General features: G+C 44.5%; 2 protein-coding genes across 9 annotated transcripts in view; both read right to left on the reverse strand.

The window, feature by feature from the left end:
- Positions 1 to 25,715, reverse strand: part of LOC119444336 (venom metalloproteinase antarease-like TtrivMP_A) — a 1,295,510-nt gene that overhangs the window by 455,471 nt on the left and 814,324 nt on the right. For 3 of the 8 annotated variants that reach the window (XM_049663289.1, XM_049663288.1, XM_049663285.1), the window contains exons 10-11: positions 22,663 to 22,771; positions 22,451 to 22,582 (exon numbers count right to left, since the gene is read on the reverse strand). The exons of 4 other annotated variants lie outside the window; for them this stretch is intronic. In XM_049663289.1, the coding sequence (XP_049519246.1) occupies positions 22,451 to 22,582; positions 22,663 to 22,771 (241 nt within the window). The remainder of the gene's footprint in view (positions 1 to 22,450; positions 22,583 to 22,662; positions 22,772 to 25,715) is intronic. One more of the 8 variants, XM_049663286.1, reaches the window with a different exon arrangement.
- LOC119445424 (zinc metalloproteinase/disintegrin-like) overlaps positions 1 to 25,715 on the reverse strand; it is a 512,423-nt gene that overhangs the window by 217,206 nt on the left and 269,502 nt on the right. The gene's annotated exons all lie outside the window — the stretch shown is intronic.

The raw sequence follows: 25,715 nt of genomic DNA on the forward strand, positions 1-25,715 counted from the left end.
GATCTCTTGCTGTTGGCCGGTTATTAAAGAGTGTGGCACTGGTCATGTCATTTACGGTTGAGAAGGACGGGTGTTCCGAGTTCGAATTAACTTTCAGAAATAGGTGAGGCTTAGGTACGAACGTTCCATGTCGAGCGACCACATGTCCGCCTCTACATACAGGCTTGCCACAGGACTTGTCCTGAAGGCACCAGTGGCTAGGCGGATGCCTAGGTGGTGTACAGGATCCAGCATCCTTAGGGCGCTTGGCGTAGCGGAATGGTACACTATGGCGCCGTAATCTATTCTTGTGAGTATGAGGCTCTCATAAAGATTCAAAAGACACTTTGTGTCACTACCCCAAGCAGTGCGTGACAATACTTTTATAATATTCATTGTTTTCATGCACTTGCTTCCTACATACCGTATGTGTGCCACAAATGTTAGTTTCGTATCTAAAATCACACCAAAAAATTTATGTTCTGTTTTTACGGCCACACATTTTCCCTGCAACTCAATGTCAGGATCGGGGTGCAGACCCCTCCTTCTGGAGAAAATGACGCAGGTGGTCTTTTGTGGGTTAAGGCTAAATCCATTCTCATCTGCCCACTTAGACACCTTGTTCAGACCAAGCTGAATCTGCCGCTCACAGACTGCAAGATTGCACGAGGCGAAACCTATCTGTACATCATCGACGTATGCAGAGTAAAACATGTTTCTTGGGATGTACAGACGCAAAGAACTCATTTTTACGATAAAGAGAGTGCAACTCAGCACCCCGCCCTGTGGCACTCCAGTTTCCTGCACAAATGGTCTTGATACAGCATTTCCCACACGAACACGGAATGTGCGATTAGATAGACATTATGACACTATGACATTTAACATGTTACCACGTAGACCAACGTGTGAGAGGTCTCTAAGTATTCCAAACGGCCACGTGGCATCGTAGGCTTTTTCCATATCAAGGAATACAGATAGAAAGAACTGTTTATGGACAAAAACTTCACGAATTTGCGTCTCAATACGTATTAGATGGTCGGCGGTGGAGCGACCCTCTCGAAACCCGCATTGGTACGGGTCAAGCAGTTTGTTTGATTCGAGGAAGTGTATTAGTCTGCGGTTTATCACTTTTTCGAACAGTTTGCAGAGACAGCTTGTTAGTGCTATAGGCCGGTAACTTGAAGCAGACGATGGGTCCTTGCCCTGCTTCAGTATAGGAATGACAATGGCCTCTTTCCAGGCAGAGGGGATCTCGCCGGAGGTCCATATAGCATTCTATAGGGAGAGCAGAGTTTTCTTTGTTTCATGGGGAAGGTGTTTCAGCATTTGATAAGCTATGCGGTCAGGGCCTTGGGCAGACTTGTTGCAGCAACTAAGCCATGCATACAGCTCAGCAATGCTGAATGGCTGGTTGTATGCCTCGTGTTCGTTACATTTTCTTTCTAGTTTCTGTTTTTCTATTCTAGCCTTGTGTCTTTTAAATGTTTGGGAATAATGGGATGAGCTGGCCACATGTTCAAAATGTGCTCCCAGGCAGTTAGCTTGTTCTTCCAGACTGTCGCCTTGTCTGTTTACCAACGGGAGTGAATAAGTTTGTAGCCCTTTTATCTTATTAACTTTCTTCCAGACTCTGCCCTCATCTGAATACGAGTTGATGCCTGATAAAAACTTCTCCCAACTCTCTCTCCTGGCCTGTCGACGCGTTCTTCTGCCCTGCGATTTTATCTTCTTAAAATTGACAAGATTCTCCGCAGTTGGGGAGTCCCGTAGCAAGCCCCACGCTTTGTTCTGTTTCCTACAAGCGTTCCGACATTCGTCGTTCCACCATGGGACACGGCGTTTGCAGGTCGCACAACTTATTTTAGGTATACATTCAGAGGCGGCATCAATTATAAAAGATGTAAGATACTCGACAGCAGCATCAATTCCCAGCGAAGATATGTCAGACCACGAGATACTACTTGTAAGACTTTGGAATTTCTCCCCCCAATCTGCCGTATCCAACTTCCAGTGAGGTGCCTGTGGTGGTTCGTTTTGTAGTGATCTCAGCAGTATCGGGAAGTGATCACTCCCGTAAGGATTTTTTATAACTTCCCATTTAAGCTCAGCAAATATAGACGGGGAAGCTACACTGAGATCAATGGAAGAAAACGTTTTGTTTGCGAGATTGTAGTAGGTGGGTTCCTTCTTATTCAGGAGACACGCACCAGAGGAGAAAAGAAATTGTTCGATTAGGCGTCCTCGTGCATCGATACGCGTGTCGCCCCACAAGCTGCTGTGTGCATTGAAATCGCCAAGAACGAGGTAAGGTTCTGGTAATTCATCTATAAATGACTGAAATTGATGCTTGTGTAAAGAATGGTGTGGGGGTATGTAGAGTGAGCAAATGGTTATGAGCTAACCCAGAAGTACAGCACGAACGGCTACCGCCTCAAGTGCCGTATTGAGTGGAAGTTGCTGACAGGCTACACTTCTGTCGAGTATGATGGCCACACCACCAGATGATGCGGCAGAATCCTCGCGGTCTCTTCTGAAAACAATATTCTGACGTAGGAAGTTGGTGTTTCTGGAGTTTAGGTGTGTTTCTTGAACACACAGCACCTTTGGATTGAATTTATTGATAAGTTCTTGGATGTCGTCTAGGTTGTGGATTAGCCCCCTAACATTCCACTGCATTATTGTGTTCATGTTTGAGGAAAATGAAAGGTGCTGTGTGTCTCAAAAGGAAGGAGAGTAACTTACTTTACAGAGCCTTTGTTAGGCCCTGTAATTGGTGTTTTGTCTTTTTTGGAGCGGTCGAGAGAACCTCGCCGCTCCATCGACGCTACTAGCGCCGTTTGGCTTGGACTGGTGTCCATAGCCTCTTGCGAGGCACTGGACACCCGCTCCAAAGAGCGATGTGTGCGTCGCGTAGACTTCATCTCGAGCGACGAAGTCTTCGTCCCCACCGGACCGGAGGTCGACAGGACCCCTGGGGCCTCTGCAGTGCCCTGGCTGCTGCCGGAGCTTGTAGAGGCCACTGGTGTGTACAATTTGAGAGATGGCAGGGCAGCGTTGGCTGCTCCCACCTTAGGGGCGGGTGGCGTTGGCCTCGGCACGCTAGGCGTAGTCCGGGCTGCCGCCAGATGCAGTTGTGGTGCCGCCCCCCGTTGCACCACTTCGGCGAAAGATGTTTTGAGCAAGAATAAAGAGCAGATACGTTGTCGTGCTTCAGGGAATGTTATGTTCTCCTTCACTTTTACAATAATTATTTCTTTTTCTTTCTTCCAGGCTGGACAAGCTCTGGAGTACGCAGGGTGACTGCCATCGCAGTTCGCACAATGTACCTCGTCATTATTGCAATCGTCAGAAGAGTGACCAGTTGTGCCGCACTTTGCGCACATAAGCTGCCCTCGGCAGCTTTGGGATGCGTGACCAAATCTTTGGCATTTGAAACAACGTCGCGGGTTCGGAATATAAGGTCGAACATGAAGTTTTACATAGCCGGTTTCAAGAGTCTCGGGTAATGTGGTTGAACTGAAAGTGAGTATTAAATGCTTTGTTGGGATTTCGTTGTCATTCCGTCTGATTTTGAAGCGCTGCACATGGATTACCCCTTGGTCCTTCCATCCATCCAGGAGTTCTTCTTCATTCAATGTCATTAGGTCTTTGTCTGATACTACACCTTTTACTGTGTTCATTGTTCGATGTGCGCTTACAGAAACAGGGATGTTGCCAAAGGCAACGAGGTGTGCGAGTTTGTTGTATTGTTCCTTGTCTTTTAGTTCGAGGAGCAAATCTCCGGTTGCCATCTTTGTTGCCTTATACCCAGCTCCAATGGTGTCTTTTAGGCACTTGGCCACAAGAAATGGGGAAATTGCTCTAGCTTTCGTAGATGGTTGCTCACAGTGAAGGACGTGAAATTTCGAGAAATTTTCTTTGTTTTTGGGCCAGAATAGCGAGGTTGCGTCGGTGCGTACCCTTTTCGAGGCACGATCGGTTGTAAAACGGTTTGAGGATCCCATGGAAAGAAGTGGTTTATTCGGCAACGTGTCTGCCACCTACCACGGAGCCCAACAAGGGGACGTGGCAGAACATGTAAACAAGTCTGCACAGCGCCAGCAGTATGCCGTTACTATAACCCAATATGGTATACCCAAGGTAGGACAGCCATACCAGGTTAACCCTTGCTGCCAGGAAAAGTCGAAGTGAATGGAAAAGATGAGAAGACAGGAAAGATTAAAAGTGATAGGGAAAGACGAAGATAGGAGAGAGAGCCAGGAAAAGGCAGCTACCGATTTCCCCCGGGTGGGTCAGTCCGGGGGTGCCGTCTACGTGAAGCGGAGGCCAAAGAAGTGTGTTGCCTCAGCCGGGGGGCCACAAAGGTCCAACTCCCGGCATCGGCTCAACCCCCAGGATCCCCTTTTCCCCGGACACGGCTAAGCCACGCACGGTTAAGCGTGGGAGGGTCCGACCCTCATGTGCTCGGGTCCGTGGTGTCGCAACACACTCTTGAGCTACTCTTGAGGCGTTCCACCAGCTTACGCCGTGACTGTGCTGCGTGTGCCGCGCAGGCCTGTGACTTTTTTATAACTAGCGATCCCGTCCGTAGGTATGGTTCGGAGCCTGAATTGCACGTTATTTGAAGTTCATTCACTTGGTGATTACATAACATATTGAGAAGTGTATTATTATTACAGTCGGTTGTCTTAATGTAGAACTGTCACGCGATCTCGTCCATAAATATAAGCTTTGTGTTCTATTCCTAGATTATCCAATAAGCAAAAAAACGTACTAAACACAAATAGACCAGCGCAGCAGTTATAGAAACGTGTTTAAACACGAGCTAGAGTTGAAGAAGTTTACCATATAAACAGCACGTGTTACAGCCGAGCGTTCAAGAAGAGATGTACGCAAGAATTAAAGTACCAGACAAGTTAAAAAGACATATTTAATAAGAAGCATTAGGAGCTACATTGGCTTAGCAACCAAATTTTTTTTTGTGCGAATGCAGAACTTACTCAGTTCATAATTATGTCACCTCATCATACCGTATTTTATTGCTAATACTAGGCAGCAATGCAGTTAATCCTCCCATGGTTAATTTTAGTGTTTAGGAGGAACAGGTTACCATGTACCCAAGTCAGAAAGGGTATACGGACCACGGGAGCACGTGCCGAACTGCATTGACGCTGTACCGGGTGCCGAGAGAGGCGATCGATCACCGGTGCGCACGCGCATCCCATATCCGATGGCCTTGCTTTCTTTGTCGACATACGCGGCTTGTCGAGTATACGTTAAACGGTCAGCCGCCAGTGCCGCTTCCTCTGCACCGTCATATCTACGACACTGTTTCACCAGCGCCTCCTCTATTTTTTCAATGCCAGCTAGATGCGGCCGATCAAACGGATAACCAGCCTCTCCGATTATTCTTTCCTACTCTCTCCCGTCGTCTAGCGCTCGCGCCTGTTTTATGGTCGTGGGGGAGAGTGCCCTCTGGGTGGCGCCTCACGACGGAAGTCGAAGGAAGTAATTCTGACAGACGCGTGAAGCGTCTACCGCATGTCCTCCGGAACGGCAGCGGTGCGCGCTCAGTGGGTCAGAGCTGAGACGCACGCGTGACGCAAGCAGTAACGCGTGCGACTAAGGACTTTAGTCGTACCCTCCGGGTAGCGTCACACCACGGCAACTCACTGAACTAAGGCGGACCAGCGGCTGCCATTGCGGAGCGGGCGATTGCACTGGCGCGGCCGCTGAAATAATAAAAAAAAAAAAAAAAAAAAAAAAAGGTGCGGCCTGCCGCGTCGGGCGCGCTCCTATGGGAGCGAACGTGACGGCCGTAGTTGCATTGTCGGCCGCTTGGCTGGGCCAAACGGGGCTAGCTGAGGGGGATGGAACGCATCGGCTTGCACGCGCGACGGCGTTCCAAGCGCGTTCCTGACGCATTTGCTATGCCGATGCCAGACAACAGCCCCCGGCCTCTGGCGCCGCGGCGGATCACACCGTTTTCCATGCACGCGGCAGGCCGCAACTTTTTTTTTTTTTATCCAGCACCTTTTTTTTATCGAGCGGCCGTGGCACTGGAATTGAAAAAATAGAGGAGGCGCTGGTTTCTCTGAGTGGCTGCGGCATTGTTGGCTCGCACGTCCTTCATGCACATGAGCGTCGGCAGGGGGTGCAAAAGGGGCCTCCACCCGCCCGTCGCATCGCGGTAGGCGGGGGGAGACATTTCATGACATTCATGTCATGACCTATCATTTTTGTTCTTCATACATTCTTGTCATACCATGTCAAATTTGGTACCTAGCAAGTTAACGAATTACCCCTGTCTTGCGCTAGCTGATTCCACTTGGAGATCACAAGGAGAGGCCTTGGTCCTGCAGTGGGCATAAATATAGGCTAATAATAATGATGATGAAGTTAACGAAACGACCATGAGACGCTCGCCATGACATTCATGTTATGACCTCTCATTTACGTTCGTCATACACTCTTGTCATAGTATGCGAATTTTGGTACATACTAAGTTAACGAAACGGCCGTGAGAGCACGAAGACGTAGGCGGCTACATAGATAGACAGATAGATCGATAGATAGATACTGTCAAAGTGGCAAATGTTCACCAAGACATGCTTCGCACTTGAAAACCACGCTTGAATAAGTGGCCGGAAATATTCGAAGCGCTTCCGATAACATAAGGCCACAGCGCCACAGTAAGAAGCAAGGAATTCTGCGCGAGTCGTCAAATGGTGCGAGAGGATGTGCGACCAAAGAAATGCGATGCGTGATGGACGCGCAAGCCATTGCTTTACACCAGCCACTCAGTTAAACAGTGGTACAAATGTACCGAGTACAAATGTACGGAGTATTTTTTTTTTTTTGCGAGAAACTGGCGAACGGCGGCACGCGGCCGCAGTTCGCGGTGGGCTAAATATATTCGCAGGCGTTGAAACGCTCGCCGGAAACGGCGAATGACGGCTTTCAGCGCGGACCAATCAGGGCGCGGTCGCGTCCGAGTTCCTGCCACCGCATTTGAATAGGCTAGCCAGCGAAAGAGCCTAGAGCGAACATGGCGACAAAAGCTGCGCGCATCGCGCGGACAGATCGACTGACTACAGCTGTCCACGCGCGACCAATATGGTTCAGTAGCAGAGTAATGGTTCAGTTGCAGATACAAAACTATTCATTGACAATCATTTCTTGGCGAACATTTGCCACTTTGACAGTATGTATCTATCTATCTACGTGCCAATCTAGCCGCCTAGGTGTTGGTGCTATCATGGTCGTATCGTTAACTTGGCATTCGCCAACTTTGGCATACTATGACAAGAGTGTATGACGAACATAAATGATAGGTCATGACATGAATATCAGGACATGTGCATCATGTAGGTCATGAGACAGCTGCCTACGTGTTGGTACTCTCAAGGTCATTTTGTTAACTTGTTAGGTATCAAAATTGGCATAGTATGACAACAGTGTTTGACGAACATAAATGATAGGTCATGACAAGTAATGACATGCGTGTCATGTAGTTGATAAAACAGCCGCCTAAAATGACAATGACCCAACGAATAAACATTAACACTCAAAAACCACTCAAATGGGTTCTGAAATAGGTACTAATGAAGGAAACACTAAAGGATGATACTAGAAATCATACTCATGAGCATGACTCAGCAAAAATGACAATGACTCAGCGAAAAAAGATTACCACTAAAAAACCACTCAAAGGGGTTCTGACGTGGTTACTAAGTGAAGACAACACTAAAGGATCATGCTAAATGTCATAGTCATGAGCATGACTCAGTAAAAATGAGAATGACTCAGCCAAAAAAATTTACACTCAAGAACCATTCAAGTGGTTGTGATTTCAAGAGTGGTCATGGGAACAGTGGTCCTTGTACCGCTCTCAGACACTACTTCTTCGCCATGCGGGCCCTGCTTGCGATTGCCCTGCCGGGGTTATCGCCGTCCACAGCTGGCTTGGTGCATGTCAGTGCATCGCTGCCAACAACGAGCTTCGTCAGTGCATTTGATCAACACACGATGAGAAATGACGCCTCCTGGGTACTCTTCAAAAACCGCCCAGCCCCATCGTCACCAACAGCAACTTCCACCAACAGTTTTAACCACGAACGCCTGGACATCGGATTCAGTGGGCATGGGAAGAGTGGTCCTTGTACCGCTCTAAGACACTACTTCTTCACCATGCAGGTGTGTACACAACCTTCACTATATGCTAAAAAATCTAACAACCGCTGTCTACTGCTGTTCCCGTGCCCACGGGTGCTGTGTGATACTTTGAGCGAATGTTTTTCAATGGCATATCTATTGCTGTGTTCCGGTGACATTGAAACTCACCCTGACCTACCACCCGTACCACAGTGCCACAAGAATTTGATTACTTACCCGAAAATCCTGCCGCGCAAATGAATGCACTATACAACAAGTTGAAAGACGTACACTCTCGCTCTTTACAGACTCTAATAGTCAATCTGACCTTGCCGCTGATGTTAAAGCAATTAAAATAGGGAAAAGAAGCATTCACTGGGAAATTACTGGCATCCGAATGCGGCTTGACGAATTAGAAGAAAAATCTAAAAAGCTAGACCACATGACAGAAGACCTAACACATATTCAAAAATCTGTGGAAGAATTAACCGATGAGAATAATCAGGGGCAATCCCGACTAACCGATCCAGAGGACACATCGCGACGGGACAACTTAATATTTCACGGAATTCCAGATTCAAATGAAACCTGGCAGGAAACTGAAGTAAAATTATCAAATTTCATTGCTACCGTTCTTGACAGATTTCACAGTGAATCATTTCAAAGGGCGCACTGTTGAAGTAACTTTTCACCTACTAAGTGTCGCCCCATTGTTGCTAAGTTTACTGACTTCAAAATTAAAGAGAAAGTACTGTCACTACGTAATCGACTAAATGATAAGAACATCACAGTCAGCGAAGACTTCTCAATCGCAACACGACAGGCTCGTAAAAAACTCACTGACTTTGGGAAAGCTCAGCCCGGTTCACCACAATTTAAGTTACGTTACAACAAATTGCTCTATAATAACAAATGCTACATGTATTTCCCAGAGTGTGATCAAGTTCTAGAGGTTAAAAAACGCATCAGTCATGCCAGTCATGCCCATACTTCTTCGGCTAGCACGGCAATCACGTCCTCACGTATCAGTTCTTTTTCCTAACGTTAGAAGTGTACTAAACAAGTATAATTCCTTATCATCAGCTATTGACACGTGTAGCGCAATATGTTACCCTAACGGAAACATGGCTCCACGCGCATGTCTGTGATCATGAAATCTTTGACGACGCGAACAGCTTTCACATATACCGTTGTGATCGGACAATGCGGACGGGAAGCAGCGTCCTTCTTGGCATTTTAAAGGACGTTCCTTCTTCATAAATTCATATTAAATCTGAACTTGAATTATTCTGGGCCATAGTAACCATTGGCTACCACAAGATTATATTAGCTATCGCTCTCCCTCCTCACCTTCAACATTTATCGATGAACTGCATGATGCAATGAATATAGTTAAAGAAAGAATACGGGGTAGGACCTCTAGTGCATAACAACATAGCGGGCATCATTGATGAATTCTACAGCATTATTGAGAGGGTAGCAGTCGTCATAATAAAGCTGAATAGGAGGTACAAAATGAAGGTAGAAGCCTATGCCCCAACCTCTAGTCACGATGATGAAGAAATAGAACAGTTTTATGAAGATGTTGAATTAGCAATGAAAAAGGTGCAAACTCAGTATACTGTAGTCATGGGCGACTTCAATGCAAAAGAGGGGAAAAAGCAGGTTGGTCAGCAAGCAATGGGCAACTACGGCATCGATTCTAGGAATGCAAAAGGACAGATGTTAGTAGAATTCGCGGAAAGGAATAGGCTCCGAATAATGAATACCTTCTTCAGGAAGCGCAGCAACAGGAAGTGGACCTGGAAATGCCCTAATGGAGAGACAAGGAATCTTCATACTCTCTGCCGAGGTAAGGTGCAGTGACCATAAGCTAGTGAGGTCTAGGATTTCTCTCAATTTGAAGAGAGAGAGAGAGTGAAATTAGTCAAGAGGAAACAGGCCTACCTAGAGGCAGTAAGGGCAGACCAATTCAGGCTGGTCCTTGCAAACAAATATGCAGCTTAATAAAAGAAAGATAAAGACAACATAGAGGTAATGAATGAAACCGTAACTAGGTTGAACTCAGAAGCAGCAATTGAAGTGGGAGGTAGGGCACCAATGCAACCAGTAGGTAAGCTCTCCCAAGAAATAAAGGACCTAATGAAGAAGCGACAGAAGGTGAAAATGTCTAACTCAAGAGATCAGATAGAATTCGCTGAACTGTCAAAACTAATCAACAAGAAAAAAGTAAGGGATATTCAAAATTATAACGTGGGAAAGATTGAGGAAGCCGTAAAATATGGACGCAGCATAAATCAGTAAAAAGAAAGCTTGGCATAGGACAAGGCAAGATGTATGCACTGAAAGATAAGCATGGTAATATCATCAGCAATTTCAATGACATAGTAAAAGCAGCAGAAGAATTCTATACGGACCTGTACAGTGCCCAAAACAGCCAAGCTACTTTCACTCAAAATAATGATGAACCGGATACAGAGGCTCCTTCTATAAGTAGCGCTGAAGTTAGAAGGGCCTTGAAAGACATGACCAGGGGAAAAGCTGCTGGAGAAGATGGAATAACAGTAGATTAAATCAAAGATGGAGGAGATATCATGCTTGAAAAGCTTGCGGCCCTTTATACGCAATGTGTCACAACTTCATGTGTACCAGAGAGCTGGAAGAACGCCAACATTATACTAATCCATAACAAGGGAGACCTTAAAGAACAGAAGAATTATAGACCCATTAGCTTGCTTTCAGTATTGTATAAAATATTCACCAAGATATTTTCCAATAGAATCAGGGCAACATTTCACTTCAGCCAACCAAGAGAACAGGCTGGCTTCAGGAAGGGATATTCTACGATGGATCATACCCATGTCATAAATCAGGTAATCGAGAAATCTGCGTAGTACAATCAACCTCTCTACATGGCTTTCATAGATTATGAAAAGGCATTTGATTCAGTAGAGATACCAGCATTCATAGAGGCATTGCGTAATCAAGGAGTACAGGAGGCATACGTGAATATCTTAGCAAACATCTACAAGGATTCCACAGCTACCTTGGTTCTCCACAAGCAAAGTAGAAAGTTACCTATCAAGAAAGGCGTCAGGCAAGGAGACACAATCTCTCCAATACTATTCACTGCATGCTTAGAAGAAGTATTCAAGCTCTTAGACTGGGAAGGCTTAGGAGTGAGGATCAACGGCGAATATCTCAGCAACCTTCGGTCTACAGATGACATTGTCCTATTCAGCAACAATGGAGACGAATTACAACAAATGATTCAGGACCTTAATCGACAAATTGTAAGAATTGGGTTGAAGATGAATATGCAGAAGAGAAAGATAATGTTCAATAGCCTGGCAAGGGAACAAGAATTCAGGATCGCCAGTCAGCCTCTAGAGTCTGTAAAGGAGTACGTTTATCTAGGTCAATTACTCACAGGAGACCATGATCACGAGAAAGAAATTTACAGAAGAATATAATGGGGTTGGAGTGCATACGGCAGGCATTACCAAATCCTGACTGGGAGCTTACCAATGTCGTTGAAAAGAAAAGTGTACAATCATTGCATTCTACCGGTGCTAACATATGGGGCAGAAACTTGGAGGTTAACAAATAAGCTCTAGAACATGTTAAGGACCGCACAAAGAGCGATGGAACGAAAAATCTTAGGACTAACGTTAAGAGACAGGAAGAGAGCGGTGGGGATCAGAGAAGAAACGGGGATAGCCGATATTCTAGTTGACATTAAGCGGAAGAAATGGAGCTGGTCAGGCCATGTAATACGTAGGATGGATAACCGGTGGACCATTAGGGTTACAGAATGGATACCAAGAGAAGGGAAGCGCAGTCGAGGTCGGCAGAAAACCAGATGGGATGATGAAGTTAGGAAATTTGCAGGTGCAAGTTGGAATACGCTAGCGCAAGACAGGGGTAGTTGGAGATCGCAGGGAGAGGCCTGCGATCCCGCAAGCGTACCATAGATTCTACCCTGAGATGTATTTGGACAACACCTGCAAGGTCTGCGGCATAGAACCTGCTTCACTAAAACACATGCTCTGGGAATGTGAGGCAAAGACTAAAGGCATTAATCCCGATTTTCTCTCGGTGAGGTGGGCCGATGCTTTGCAGAGCTCCAAGCTCGCCGACCAAATCTGGGCTGTCCAGCAGGCCCGCGAAGCGGCGACTAGGCAAGGCCTGAACGTCCCGACGTGGAAGACCTGAGCCCCGGTCATCAAGCTGCAGGACACTCAGTAAATATTTTACCAACCAACCGACGACTGAGAGTGGTCGCGCGACCAAGTTGGTCGCAATGCGACCTGTCGCAAATGATCGCAAATGCTCGTTATACCCGGAAAGCGACTATTTTGGGCCAGTCACTCTGATCGATTATTCAGTCGCACGACCGTGGTCGAAAAGCTGCTCAATCAATCAACGCTGCGCCGAAAGTGATGTGTGTTTTCATCTGGTACCCGCCGCGATTGCTCAGTGGCTCTGGTGTTGCGCTGCTCAGCACGAGGTCGCGGGATCAGTACCGGCCCCGGTGAAATGCGAAAACACCCGTGTACTTAGATTTAGGTGCACGTTAAAGAACCCCAGGAGGTCGAAATTTCCGGAGTCCCCCACTACGGCGTGTCTTATAATCAGATCGTGGTTTTGGCAGGTAAAACCCCATATTTTTTTTTCATCTGACGTCCCGCTGCGTCATGCCAAATGCGATGTCCACACTTTGTGATACTGGGAAATGGCAGTTCCAGCAATTTGTAGAATGTACGCGGTAGTATTCGCTGGGAGCTGAACACCAGCAAAAGAAAGCACAACAAACACAAATCCCTTTTTTTTCCAGCTGCCGTTCTGTGGATGAGCTCACCACCCAAAGGTGAACAGCGGGTGAACAACGTCGCTTTAATATTATGCACCGATTCCCACGCAACGCAAACTAGAAATTACAACTTGCTCTCGATAATACTCCTCGTCGTGCGAGCGAAGTTCGGGCAGGAGGCGGCTTGCGTGGCCAGCCATTTCTCGCGAGCGGAGGCAGGGGCGCACCCCTAGCGTCGCGTTTTCTTCGGAGGCTTCCGCATTGCCACAGCCGACACCATGGCAGATTTGGTTTGGTTTGGTTTGGTGCCTATATACTGGTTGGTTTGGTGGCTATACAACCCACCACAGGGGATTGGCCATGAATCGGGTGGCAGTGGGTAGAAAAAAGGTGAATACTTAAACAGGATTTTCTTACTTTAAAATAAGGTATACATTAAAGGAATTCTAATAGTTAATATCAAATTTTATGCCATAATATCTTAAAATTGAAGTTAATATATTTGTTTTCTTGGTGTGGAAAGTAAAACAATAAAATTAGCATGTCAGTCTCCTTGTTTCCATTCCAAAATTAAATATGTCATCGCATACATTCCTATTGCAGTGTCCCAGTGCCGACATCTCCAGAGACAGAATGATAGGTAGCCTAATGGCTAATCCAAGTTGGCGGAGAGGACCTTCTAGAGGTCGTTTTCTATGCACTGTGAACCTACGACACTCTGTGAAAAAAAATGATCCATAGTTTCGGGTTCATTGCAATAAAAACATTGTGAGGAAGTTGCCAAACCAGACCTTTGGGAATAGAAGTTAAGCCTTGGTATTCGGCTAACGCATTCGCGTAATTGAAACTCCAAGTTTTCTTGTTCAGCACCAATTGCTGTGCTAAGGAAAGCTAAGATACTGAAAGTCGGGTGTTCTTTAATACACATGATTTGGCATGTTCTTCTTGGACTGAAAGTTTTTTTCAATCTTGCAGATCGCAACAGCACAGGCACGATGTGTTCATCTTCGTTCGAATCAAAATTCATGGCTGGTGCCGGAATTGGAAACCAGCGAACTTAGTTCCAGCGAAGTGCGCGCGAACTGCGTAGATTCCGAGAGTTCTCGCTAATAACTGTGATCTGCGGGATTGCGACTCGCAGGTCACCCTTTGCCGGGCTTGCCGGTGTGAGCATCGGTCGCCATCAGTCGATTTTTGGGGGCCAGTCGCAAACGGTAGCGCGACCACCTCAAGTCGCCGGTGTGATTGAGCCTTTTGGAAAACAGGGTGGAGAGCTTGCGCGGACGTGGAACGTGCGGCAAAAAAATTTAACCAATGGGACTACATTGCATTCGCATTGCCATACGTATGCAGGCTTAAATGTTTCTGCGTAATATTTTTGTTTTGTAGTTCATGCGAAAAGTGAATTTCGGAAAAAATTGGTACGGACGGTGCATCCCGACTAGAAAGTTTCCGCATGCATTCGACTAATTCCATATGGTTGCGGCACCGTTATTGTGGCACTTAAACAGAATCTTTAAGGAATCCATATTGCAAGAGTTATGCTGAAGCAAACAGAATTATTGGAACTGCACACGGGGTGTTTAAGTAGGGATTCAGCGAATATTAGGGAATGTGCAAGCCTGGTTGGAATAGTTTGCAAGCTAGAGATGTGCTTTTTTTGTGGGAATGTATGCCTGGTTATGTTTAAGTGTGCATGTGCATTTTAGGCGACCTATTTTCGCCTGCTTTGAAAAGTTTGTGTTCGAGCAGTTTTTCTTAACACGGTAGGTAATTTATATAGCACATATTGTTAAAAATAAACATGCCTCAGTATACAGTAAATACAGTGACATTTTGTTCAGCAAGCGGGAACAAGAGAATGTTTGCATACTATGGAATTGATCTAACACCAACGTGCCAATAAATTCTAGTCTCGATAGGGGCCAACCGAAGGCGGCTTCAGATGAAGAGTAGGTTCATTGGTATAGTTGTGACCTGTTTTCTGTGAGTGCCCCTTGTAAGGCCCTCAATAATCTTCAATGCATTTCTACCTGACACGTAGGAAGGGGCCTGTCGTACGCTCAGGTCGCTTCAAAGCACCATTTTGTTTTCTGGATAAGAGGCTAATAAAAGGGCACGCACTATCTTGGGGTCTCACACCACCAAGGCGCACGCATAACCGTCTCTAATGTGCTGCCAAGAGCATGCTTATTTCAGCGGAATTCGGGAAATATTAGGGGTGAAGCACCTTAGGGCGGAGCCTTGTCCCTCGTCGTCGTCCGTTGTCCGTAGCTCTGGTTTGCATGGAGAGTGCTAGGGGCGTTGCGGTGCGCAAGGGCGTTCGTTCCCGACGCACGCTCAATTTCTCTCTCGTCCGTAGCTCTAGTTTGCATGGAGCCCGCTAGGGGCGCTGCGGTGCACCAGGGCGCTCGTTATCGACACGCGCGCTCGTTCTTCAGCCATGGATGATAACGGTCGCTTCTGATAACGGCGCTCCCGCTATGGATGAAAAAGCGAAGTGGCGGCTCAACTACAAGCTTCTCGCGCCCTCGTCACCTCAGGGTCCTGCTTGCCGGCGTCAGGGGATTCACGGTTAACCGAATGATTCCCCGGTGCTTCGCCCACTCATAATCATTCACTACGTTGATAGTTGGTGATTTTTTTCATATTTCCAGCAGATTTCAAAGAAGAAACGCTGTCTTTTGCAGTCATTACCGATTGTTTCTACCGATTTCTGTGTTCTCTTCATAGCTGACGGTCACAGTACAAAATAACGCGGCGATGAGTCATCATCGTCCGCCTATATTTTATGTCCACTGCAGGACGAAGGCCTCTCCCTGCGATCTCCAATTACCCCTGTCCTGCGCTAGCGTGTTCCAACTTGCGCATGCAAATTTTCTAACTTCATCATCCCATCTGGTTTTCTGCGGCGATGAATAAGCTTTATTAAATTATATAGTAACATACTTGTGGAATTTATACTTAAATTATTTTTATGAGATGAGGCAATGAATCATTTAGTGTTAGCCGTAATCAGAGAGTCCGCAGTTGAAGCTGACTTGCATTATATATTTGTAGTGTTAGTGCTTAATATCGTGGAAAGTTCTACAATGTAGCTGAGCAGCTTGTTTCGAAGAAACAAGCTGCTTTCGTCAATCTGTCTAACAATTCGGACTGCTAGTCAATTCTTTATTATCAGAAACTCACGATTGCTGACGGCAACATAATTCCGCTGCTTACACAAGGACATTTTCGGTAATCACTGCCTAAAGAAGATCTATTATGCAGCGATAAATGCGTTATGCACTCTGTACACTGTTCCCAATAAATTTACCGACACAAAAAAGACAACGATTTGGACCAGACAGAACAACACAAGCGATTGGCGGAGAGTCTTTGCTGTACCGTTTTCTGCGTCTTTTCTTTCGCAGTCTGGTGATATATTCTGCTTAATATACCTAGTAGCCTTAAAACACGTCATGTTACGCTTTGCGAGATTTGTTTAAAAATGGCACGAAGATGTATAACAACATTAGCCACACTTTCGATTACTTACGGAAGAATTCGAAGATACGCGAATCCTTGCGACATATAATCATGCAATGACAAATTTGGCAAGCTTAACCATGGGTCAGTTATTATCAACGGTGTGGTCATTTTTAACATTTCCGGAAATTAGGAAATTGCAAGTGGCAGATAGCAGTGATCCTTGTTCTTGAGCTGGATGATTCGAAAAGGCAGATTTTACTATCACGAGAAATCGAAACACATATGGAACACATATTGAGTTAATAACCTAATTCGCTAATTACCTTGGTAATTATTTACTTACGGCGCACGTTGCAATGTACGAATAGTAGTAGGCCACCTTGCAAGACGTAACCACTTGAAATTAATCTTCTGGATGACACCTGCTTCTAAGTAATATTTCTCATGTGAGGGACGAAATGAATGGGCGTTCCAGTTACTTTTGTACTTCCATGCTTAAAAGAACCTTTTGTTAAAAAAGTAAGTAGAACAACTGTGCATTTTTATGGCGAGTTTGACGGCACACTTCTGCAAACTGGTGTCATTCGGGAAATTCCTTCCAAGTGTATCATCTTCAAACTCAGCGGCTACATTTCGTAAATTGCAATAATGTGTCGTAAAGCAAATGATTAGGAATGTTTTTCTTCCTAATCAAATATTTAGGATTTCTAGTGTAAGTAATCTCCGCCTATTTCGATGATCCAGCTCAAAGACTAGAATTATGTTATCTACAGCAGGTGATTTCTCAACATTCCCTAAGATTAAAAAAATGATCACCTCGTATGATATCATTTGAAACCACGGATGCTTCCGAGCTTTGCTGGTGAGGCAAATTAGCGTTTCAAATCTTTCTGCGAACATCCCACTAGCAGGCATCTTTTGATACACTATCTGGTGTACACTAGAATCTATTTTGTACCCGCCGGGGTGGCTCAAGTCAGCTAAGGCGTTGTGCTGCTGAGCACGAGATCGCCGGATCGAATACCGGCCGCGGCGGCCGCATTTCGATGGAGGCGAAATGCAAAAACAGCCCGTGTGCTTGCGTCGTAGTGCACGTTAAGAACCCCAGGTGGTCAAAATTAATCCGGCGCCCTCCACTACGGCGTGCCTCATAATAAGAACTGGTTTTGGCGCGTAAAACCCCAGAAAGAAGAAGAATCTATTTTGTACCAAGCCAGTCTGTTTGCGAAGCAGCGGCAGCCGAATGGTTTACACGGAAAGAAATCACCGGAAAGTTGCGCGACTTTGTAGTTAGAATAGTCACGATGATTTTCACGTTTTATAAGAAATACGCCTCCGATAATGATCCACAGGAAACAAAGTTCGCATAGCTTCGGGGCTCGCTATAGGGGCACGGCAGTACCCCAAGAATGCAGACGTCTAATCCACTGTCCTTCTTCATGCAGCTTGCTTTCAGCATACTCCTTATCGGTGGGGATGCGCGCACAGGGCTGCTACCGGAGATGATCAGCCTAACGCATATCAACAACACCGGTTTCCACGCGCCAGATGATTCCTACTGTGTTGGGGCAACTGGCCACGTGGTTTGGCGACCGACGCGCCCTGCTGGACACATGACCGTCATCGAGAGCCACCTATTCTATCGGCTATATATGGTCTTTCTTCAATGCCAGGAGCCATTGGGCACGGCAGTACCACAAGAATGCAGACGTCTAATCTACTGTCCTTCTTCATGCAGCTTGCTGTCAGCATACTCCTTATCGGTGGGGATGCGCGCACCGGGCTGCTACCGGAGATGATCAGCGTAACGCATATCAACACCGGTTTCCACGCGCCAGATGATTCCTAGTATCTGTGTTTGGACAACTGGCCACGTGGTTCGGCGACCGACGCGCCCTGCTGGACACATGACCGGCATCGAGCGCCACCTATTCTACCGGCTATATATGGTCTTCCTTCAATGCCAGGTGTCATTGGGCACGGCAGTACCACAAGAATGCAGACGTCTAATCCACTGTCCTTCTTCATGCAGGTGGGAAGGCGACACGATAAGTCAAGTAACTCCTTCATGTTGGTCGTGCCGTGCCCGTGGCTTGTTGTTGCAGTTGCCGATGTTGTTTTGTTTTTATGAAAACTTCTTATAGTAGCTGGAGATATAGAAGAAAATCCAGGCCCCGAGTTAGGCCAGATTGCTAAAAAACTAAAGGATATCGCAACCGACATAAAAGGTGTAAAAGAACATCAGATAACCGAATTGAAAAGAAGATAGACGCCCTCTCCAAACTTGAAGAAAAAGTGGTTTCACGCGAAAACAGCATATTGCAATAGAAGAGAGCCTTTAAAAGATTAGAAACAAGGGTTGATGATTTGGAAAACCATAGCAGAAGATCAAATCTTATCGTTTACGGACTACCCGAGGTTGAGGGCAAAAACAGCTCTACATTAGAACACAGCGTCAATCAGACGATCATCAAGGATACCCTTGGTTTAGAGCCAGTTGCCTTGGAACGAATACATCGCTTAGGAAGACCGAATAAAGATAAAAACAGACAGGTCATCTTAAAGCTACTTGACTCAAGAAACAAATCAACGATATTAAAGAAAGGCTACAAACTCAACAACACTAACTACTCTATAGGTGAGGACTTCAGCCGTAGAGTACGGGAAAAGAGAAGAAAACTCTGGGAAAGTACTAAATCAAACCGTGAGAAAGGAGAAAAAGTATCTCTATTTTTTGATAAGCTGTACATAAATGACAGCATTTTTGTCTGGGATGACGAAAAAAATCATGAAAGTCAGCAGTTCAAAAAAAAAACGCCGAAAGAAGTCGACCAGTAACTCAAAGCCACAAACATTCACAGAAATAACATCAGTAAATGTGAGCGGCAGAAGTATTGTCAATAAAACTGAAGCATTAGAAAACGTGTTACTCGAACACAGCCCTGACATAGTTGCCATTACTGCAACGTGGCTTTCACCAGAAATTTACAGACACGAAATAGCACCCCCAAATTACTCAGTTATCCGTAAAGATCGACCAACTCGAGGCGGTGGCGTAGCTCTGCTTATTAAGAAGCCCCTTTGCATTGATGCCCGACGTTGCAGATGTTGAGGCTGTGTTCTGCAGGATTATGTGCGATGACTTTGCAATACTTACTGGTAGATTTTACATAATTCCTCTTTCTGGTCACGAAAGTGTTATTGCTGTACAGGAGTTGATGCAGAAGCATGCAACTAATCGAGTTATTCTTATGGGAGACTTCAATTTACCTTATATTGACTCGAATACCATGCATCACACTTCACTCGCATCAAATTCGTTTATTGATTTGATGCCAAACTTCGGGCGTCATCAAGTTGTAACCGCTCCTACGCGAACACAAGGAACAAGCGATAACATCCTAGACTTAATACTGAATATTTCCAATTTCCTCCTAGATCTACTGAACTCGGAGATCACAAATGATATCTCAGATCACAACATACCAAAGTGCCAGCTGCCCCTAGGATGCACTGCAACAGCCAAAACTACCAAAGTTATTGTCCCTAATTTGCAAAAAGCAGATGATCCGCTATACTAACCTTTTAGAGCACGAATACCAAGAATTTTACAAATGGCTAACGATAGTTCTGTTCACGTCAATGATCTTTGGCTTCATTTCAAGCGTATAGCCTCGCACTGCATGCACCATTACATCCCGAAAAAAAAAGCAAAAAAGCACAAAAAACAATCCTTGGATAACACGCGATGTAAGTCATGTCAAGCGCAGAATAAAACGCTTGCGCCGTAACATAAAAAGGACAGGTGAAAGTACACAAAAAATCGCAACTATTTCACGCTACCGATGAACTCAAGTTAAAGATTAAGCTCGCGAAGCATGCGTATTTCAATGAAATATTGCCCAACCTTATCAATCACAACCCTAATCGCTTTTGGAACTTCTTTTCGTGCACGCCCTGCAGTGACGCCAGATCGTCCACGCGAGGAGAAATTGGCACTCGCTGATAAATTTAACCAACACTTTCACTCAGTCTTTACTAAAGATAACAACACACTTCCATATTTGCCACCGTCATCATTCCCCACTATTGACACATTAACAATAAACAACTCAGGAATATTTAAGCAGTTACTTGAGCTAGACGTGAAGAAAGCAAACGGTCCCGATAACATTCCCAATGACATCTTGAAAAGGTATGCTGAATGTAACAGTAAATATCTTGGCCTCATTTACCACAAGTCACTTTCGACATCAGACTTACCAGAAGATTGGAAAATTGCTAAAATTGTACCGATTAATAAGTCAGGCAATCCTAACCTACCATCTAACTACAGACCAATTTCACTTACCAGCACATCATGTAAAATTTTGGAACACATTATTCTCAAACACTTAACCGCATATTTTGAAGACCATTTTTGAGTAGATGTTCAACACGGTTTTAGAAGAGGTTTATCGACCGTCACTAAGCTAACAGAGGTGGTACACGATCTTGCTTCAAGTATTAAGAATCATAATCAAACTGAGCTACTTTTACTAGATTTCAGTAAAGCGTTTGATTCTGTGTGCCATAGTAAACTAACTGCCAAAATTACAGCTGTGATTGGCAATGGACCCATTACTGCATGGATAAAAACTTCCTATCTCACCGACCACAATTTGTCGTCAGTCGAAAACATCCAATCTACTCCGGTGCCTGTTACATCAGGGGTCCCACAGGGCTCAGTAATAGGTCCGCTATTATCTTTGGTTTTTATCAATGACTATATAATTGTAAAATTAAACTCTTTGTAGATGACTGCATAATATACAGAGAAATACGTAATCACGAGGATCAAGTTCTGCTCAATAACACACTAGAAAAAATAACCGAATGGTATGATAACTGGCAAATTACCATCAATGAAAACAAAACGGTTTGTATGACAGTAACGAGATAAAAGCGCCCATCGCTTTTCCCCTACACACTTACCGGCAGCCTCGTAACTAGACTTCAACAGCATAAGTATCTTGGTTTAACAATAACGTCCGACCTTAACTGGACATCACATATTAACAACATTACTTCTTGTGCATTACAAAAACTCTTTTTTCTCAAAAGATGCCTACGGATGGCACCAACTAACGTCAAACTTTTAACTTACACTACATTTGTGAGACCCGTCCATGAGTATGCTAATTTCGTATGGTTCCCGTTCACTACATCTAATATATCTAAACTGGAAAGCATCCAGAGAAAGGCAATTAGGTTTGTCCACCGAAAATACCGGCGCAGTGACTCACCTACTCTTCTCCTAACACAGTCAGGGCTTGCAACTTTGGCAGTTCGAGCAAAACGAGCTCGTCTAAAATTTCTGCATCAAATACTACACAAGCGAGTAAAAAGAGATGTTTCTGCATACGTTACCTTTTCTAAATCCCGCATACTTCGTCATAATTATCCGTATACGCTAAACGAGTTCCTTTGTAATAACGATACTTTTCAGTTTTCCTTTTCCCTCGTGTTGTTCGCGAGTGGAATAAGCTAGGTGCATCTATAACTAACACAGTGTCGCAGTCCGATTTTGTTAAGTTATTGGAAGATGAAATAAGTAGTTAAGAAAAAACAGTTCTTATGCACATATAATCATGAAAACTTCCACTTTTTGAACTATAGCTAAAAATTACCTCCTTTATTTCTTTCTTCGTTTTTGTAACAATTGCTCTTCTTATTAATGGTATTATTGTTGTAAAATTGCGCATTGAACCTGTTTCATGTATTTCCATTTACATGTATTGGATGTTTTTGCCGTTCTTTATGTCACACATGCATTGTATGTGCAATCATATGCCCACCTGCTATGGTCTAGATATGAGACTGGCAGTATTGTAAATAAATAAATAATAAATACCTGTAATTTTATCCATTTTTTCATTTTTATATTTGCTTATCGGATAATGAAGGTCATATCCAAAATGTTTGACTGCCTTATCTCTAGTAGAAGCACAATTGAAGTTATGGGTTAGAAAATAAAATGTCTGAGCTTACTTCACACGGATCCGTATGCTTTCTTCACTGCACTTTGAAAGCCGGTATGTTTTTGTGCCTCCGTCGAGATAGCTCATGAGATATCCTTCTGACCAAGGGCACTTCGGCGTGGTGTCATGTGGCGATCCAAGTCTGCGTTGAGGAAGAACGAATTCATGTATTTTTTCACAAAGTAGGAATTTGTTAAGTAATTTTAAGAAAAAAAAACTTACATATGTGCGAGTTCGTGAGCCATGGTTTTCACTCCAGAATAGGAAGTAGGTATATCTTCGCCCATTCCCACGCGGTACGTCTGGCACACGTCACCATAATTTGCAAGGCCTCATACGAATAAAAGGAATAATTTATAATCAAAAACTATTTTTGATGTCCAGTCACGTGTCTACGTAAAAAAACCTGCTTCAATTACAGCTTTAGTGAAACACGAATGCATGGAGCTCGGGATCGAAATGAAATAGAGGATCCATTTCCTTTGTCAGCTTTCCATACCAAGGTGGAGTGCGATGCGATTCGAGCTTTGAAAGTCTACATCGGCTACTGGCACAGGGTAATGTACCCAGATGATCTACCTACATAAAAACAGATTTTGAATTAACTATTCAAATTTGCTACAATAAAGAACAATTGTTGAAATGCCGCTGCTGTTGATATTCGCTTGTATACTGCTTTATATTTCTCACTGCCCTTATTCTTGTGCAAAAAGACTTGTTCGATTTTCTTTTCATTTACTGCTCACCCATTATCGAATATATTGCTTAAACAGGGCAAGTCAATCACCTTTCGTGCATTTTAGGTGACATTGTTGACCCACATTCTCAGTAACCATAGAGTTTAGCGTATTTGTGGCAGTATCGTTCTGGTTAAAATGTGTAATTTTAAGTTAGTACCATGAAGCTCTCTTTTTGTCAAATGTTTAGTGGCTGTACTGAATTGTTAATCAATATTCGGCAGTAAATGTCATGAGGTACAATAATGCTTCACTGAACGGGAGTATTTCTTAAAGTCGATACCCCAGTCTTCTCACTAAATACGCTGAACATGTTTCGTTTTACCGTTTACTGTTGCTGGGCTTATGAGACCAATATTAAAAAAAATAATTGTGCGATATAGTTTGGTGTTTCTGCAAGAAACCTCTCTACAATGAAATTACCTGTATAACGAAGGAATAATTCTGTCTACATTCTATTGTGAGCGCTGTGGCGCGCGACCTTTACAACAAAGGGACATGTATAACGAATGCTTTCAGAGGCCCCAAGCACTTTGTTTTAAATGCGCTCGAGTGTAATAGCATTTAAAGTTGGGAAAACGGCATGAGTGCACCAATATAACGCAAGAAGAACAAATGTATTAACTCATTCAATGAGCGACTCGTCCCCTCAATTTCTTAGTTTGTTTTCTTAGTTCGGTGCCTTGCCTTCTGGGCCTCTTTCTTGGTCTGTTATGTGGCCTTATCGGCGAGTAAAGTTATTCTTTACCAAACTGTTCGTGGTCTATGCACGAAATCTTTCTATTTTTACGAGAACATGCAAGCCTGATCATGCCATGTTATTTGCTTAACTAAAGCTTGCCTTTGTAACGACCTACTGTCTAAGAATTACTTTGCACCGCAGTAAACAGTTCGCAAAATTGACCGCGTGTACGGTGCCCGGGGTAACTGCGGCCGTGGTGTGCAAATTGCCATGTAGAAGAATCGTAGCGTTATAAGCCGTGCGGACCTTGAGATTGTACCAGAAACAGTGTGAGTTGAAATTACTGTTTAAAGCGGCAAACATTTGTTGCTCTGCGGAGCCGACGTCCCTCCTACATAAGTAACGTGCAGTTTTCTGAGCATTTGATTAACTCAGTTGAAGTTATTGATGCTGAAAAATATGTTTTCGTAGGTGGCGATTTCAATGTTCCGTCCATTGTTTGGGACTCTTCCAGTGACATCGGTATCTCTATCATCCCCTCGCTGTGATGCGCTGCTCTTGTTTATCGAATTTCTTGGTGTAACGCTGTTTGAAATGATTCCAAATGCCACTGGAAATGTTTTAGATCAGATTCTGGCTAATTTCTGTGTTGCTGAGTTTTCTGTTGCTGCTAGCGGTTTAGTCCCTGTGGACCAATGGCATGTTCCGCTCGAATTCGCTGTTTTTCTAGAGGCGATTCATGTGCTGAGTGGGCCTGTTCGCTCATTAGTTTTTCGGAACGGCGGCTATCGAAGTCTTCGCCACTATTTAAATGATTCCGACTGGCCTGAATTGCATCGCGCCACAGATATCAACAAACAGCATGCTTAGCAATACTGTAAAATATGCTTATTTTTACTGTAATGTCTTCATTCTCTGAAAACAGTTTACTCCTGAGTGCTATCCTACATGGGCTTCTCAGGAATAACGCGCTTTACTGCTTAAAAAGCTAAGGTGTCATGGAAAGTTTAAGGAAACAGAATCAGCGAGGTTGTACGAAGCATTCGGGTGTTTTGCGAAGCCATGTGAAATGAGTAATGCGTAGAGACAGTCATGCATACATTAAGTTTGTCGAGGAGTACGTAAAATCCCAAACGTAGAATCCCAAACGTTTCTCGACCTATGTAAAAGATTGCAGTTACGAGGGGGCGGAGATTAACGTCATCAATCATCCTTCTCGTGGCATTCATAGAAACTGCGGCAATATCGCCAATGCATTCGTTGAACATTTTTCCTCGGTTTTCTTGAATACAGCGCATACTACTAGCTCTGATGACGGGCACTGATAGCTTGAGTGACCATTTCAAGATTTCATGTTTTTGAGAAAAGAATATCGCGGTTGCCGTAATTAAGTTGAAACCAAACCATCTCTTGCTTATGACCGAATAACCATGCAGTTTTGTTATCACATGCCAGTCTTCTATTGTTCCTCTCCGTACGTACTGTCGTGAGCGATATGAAAGGGAACACGCGAACGCGTGGCCAATAGCCTAGAAACCGAGCTAGAGCGATACGCGGATGGCGCTCTCGAAAACAGAGGGGAAAGGGGTGCGCTCTACCGCTCACTGTTGGCACTCCCACCGCGCCTGCGTTTGTCGAAAACGGCAGCTTACAGCGTTTTACTGGCCGCCGAAAGCCGGCCAGACGGTTATGTGCTACAGTGACTTACAGCGATGGATGGATGGATGTAAAACTTTAATGAAAGTTCTGAGGGTCATTTTTTTTTCTTTCGTGTCTTTTTATATTTTTTGTTCTTTGTGCAATCGTATGACTGAACTTTTAGACCTTGGCTCGTACTTTCAATCGTTTTTTTTTTC

This window comes from Dermacentor silvarum, chromosome 3, assembly GCF_013339745.2.
Source record: "Dermacentor silvarum isolate Dsil-2018 chromosome 3, BIME_Dsil_1.4, whole genome shotgun sequence".
Taxonomy (NCBI): domain Eukaryota; kingdom Metazoa; phylum Arthropoda; class Arachnida; order Ixodida; family Ixodidae; genus Dermacentor; species Dermacentor silvarum.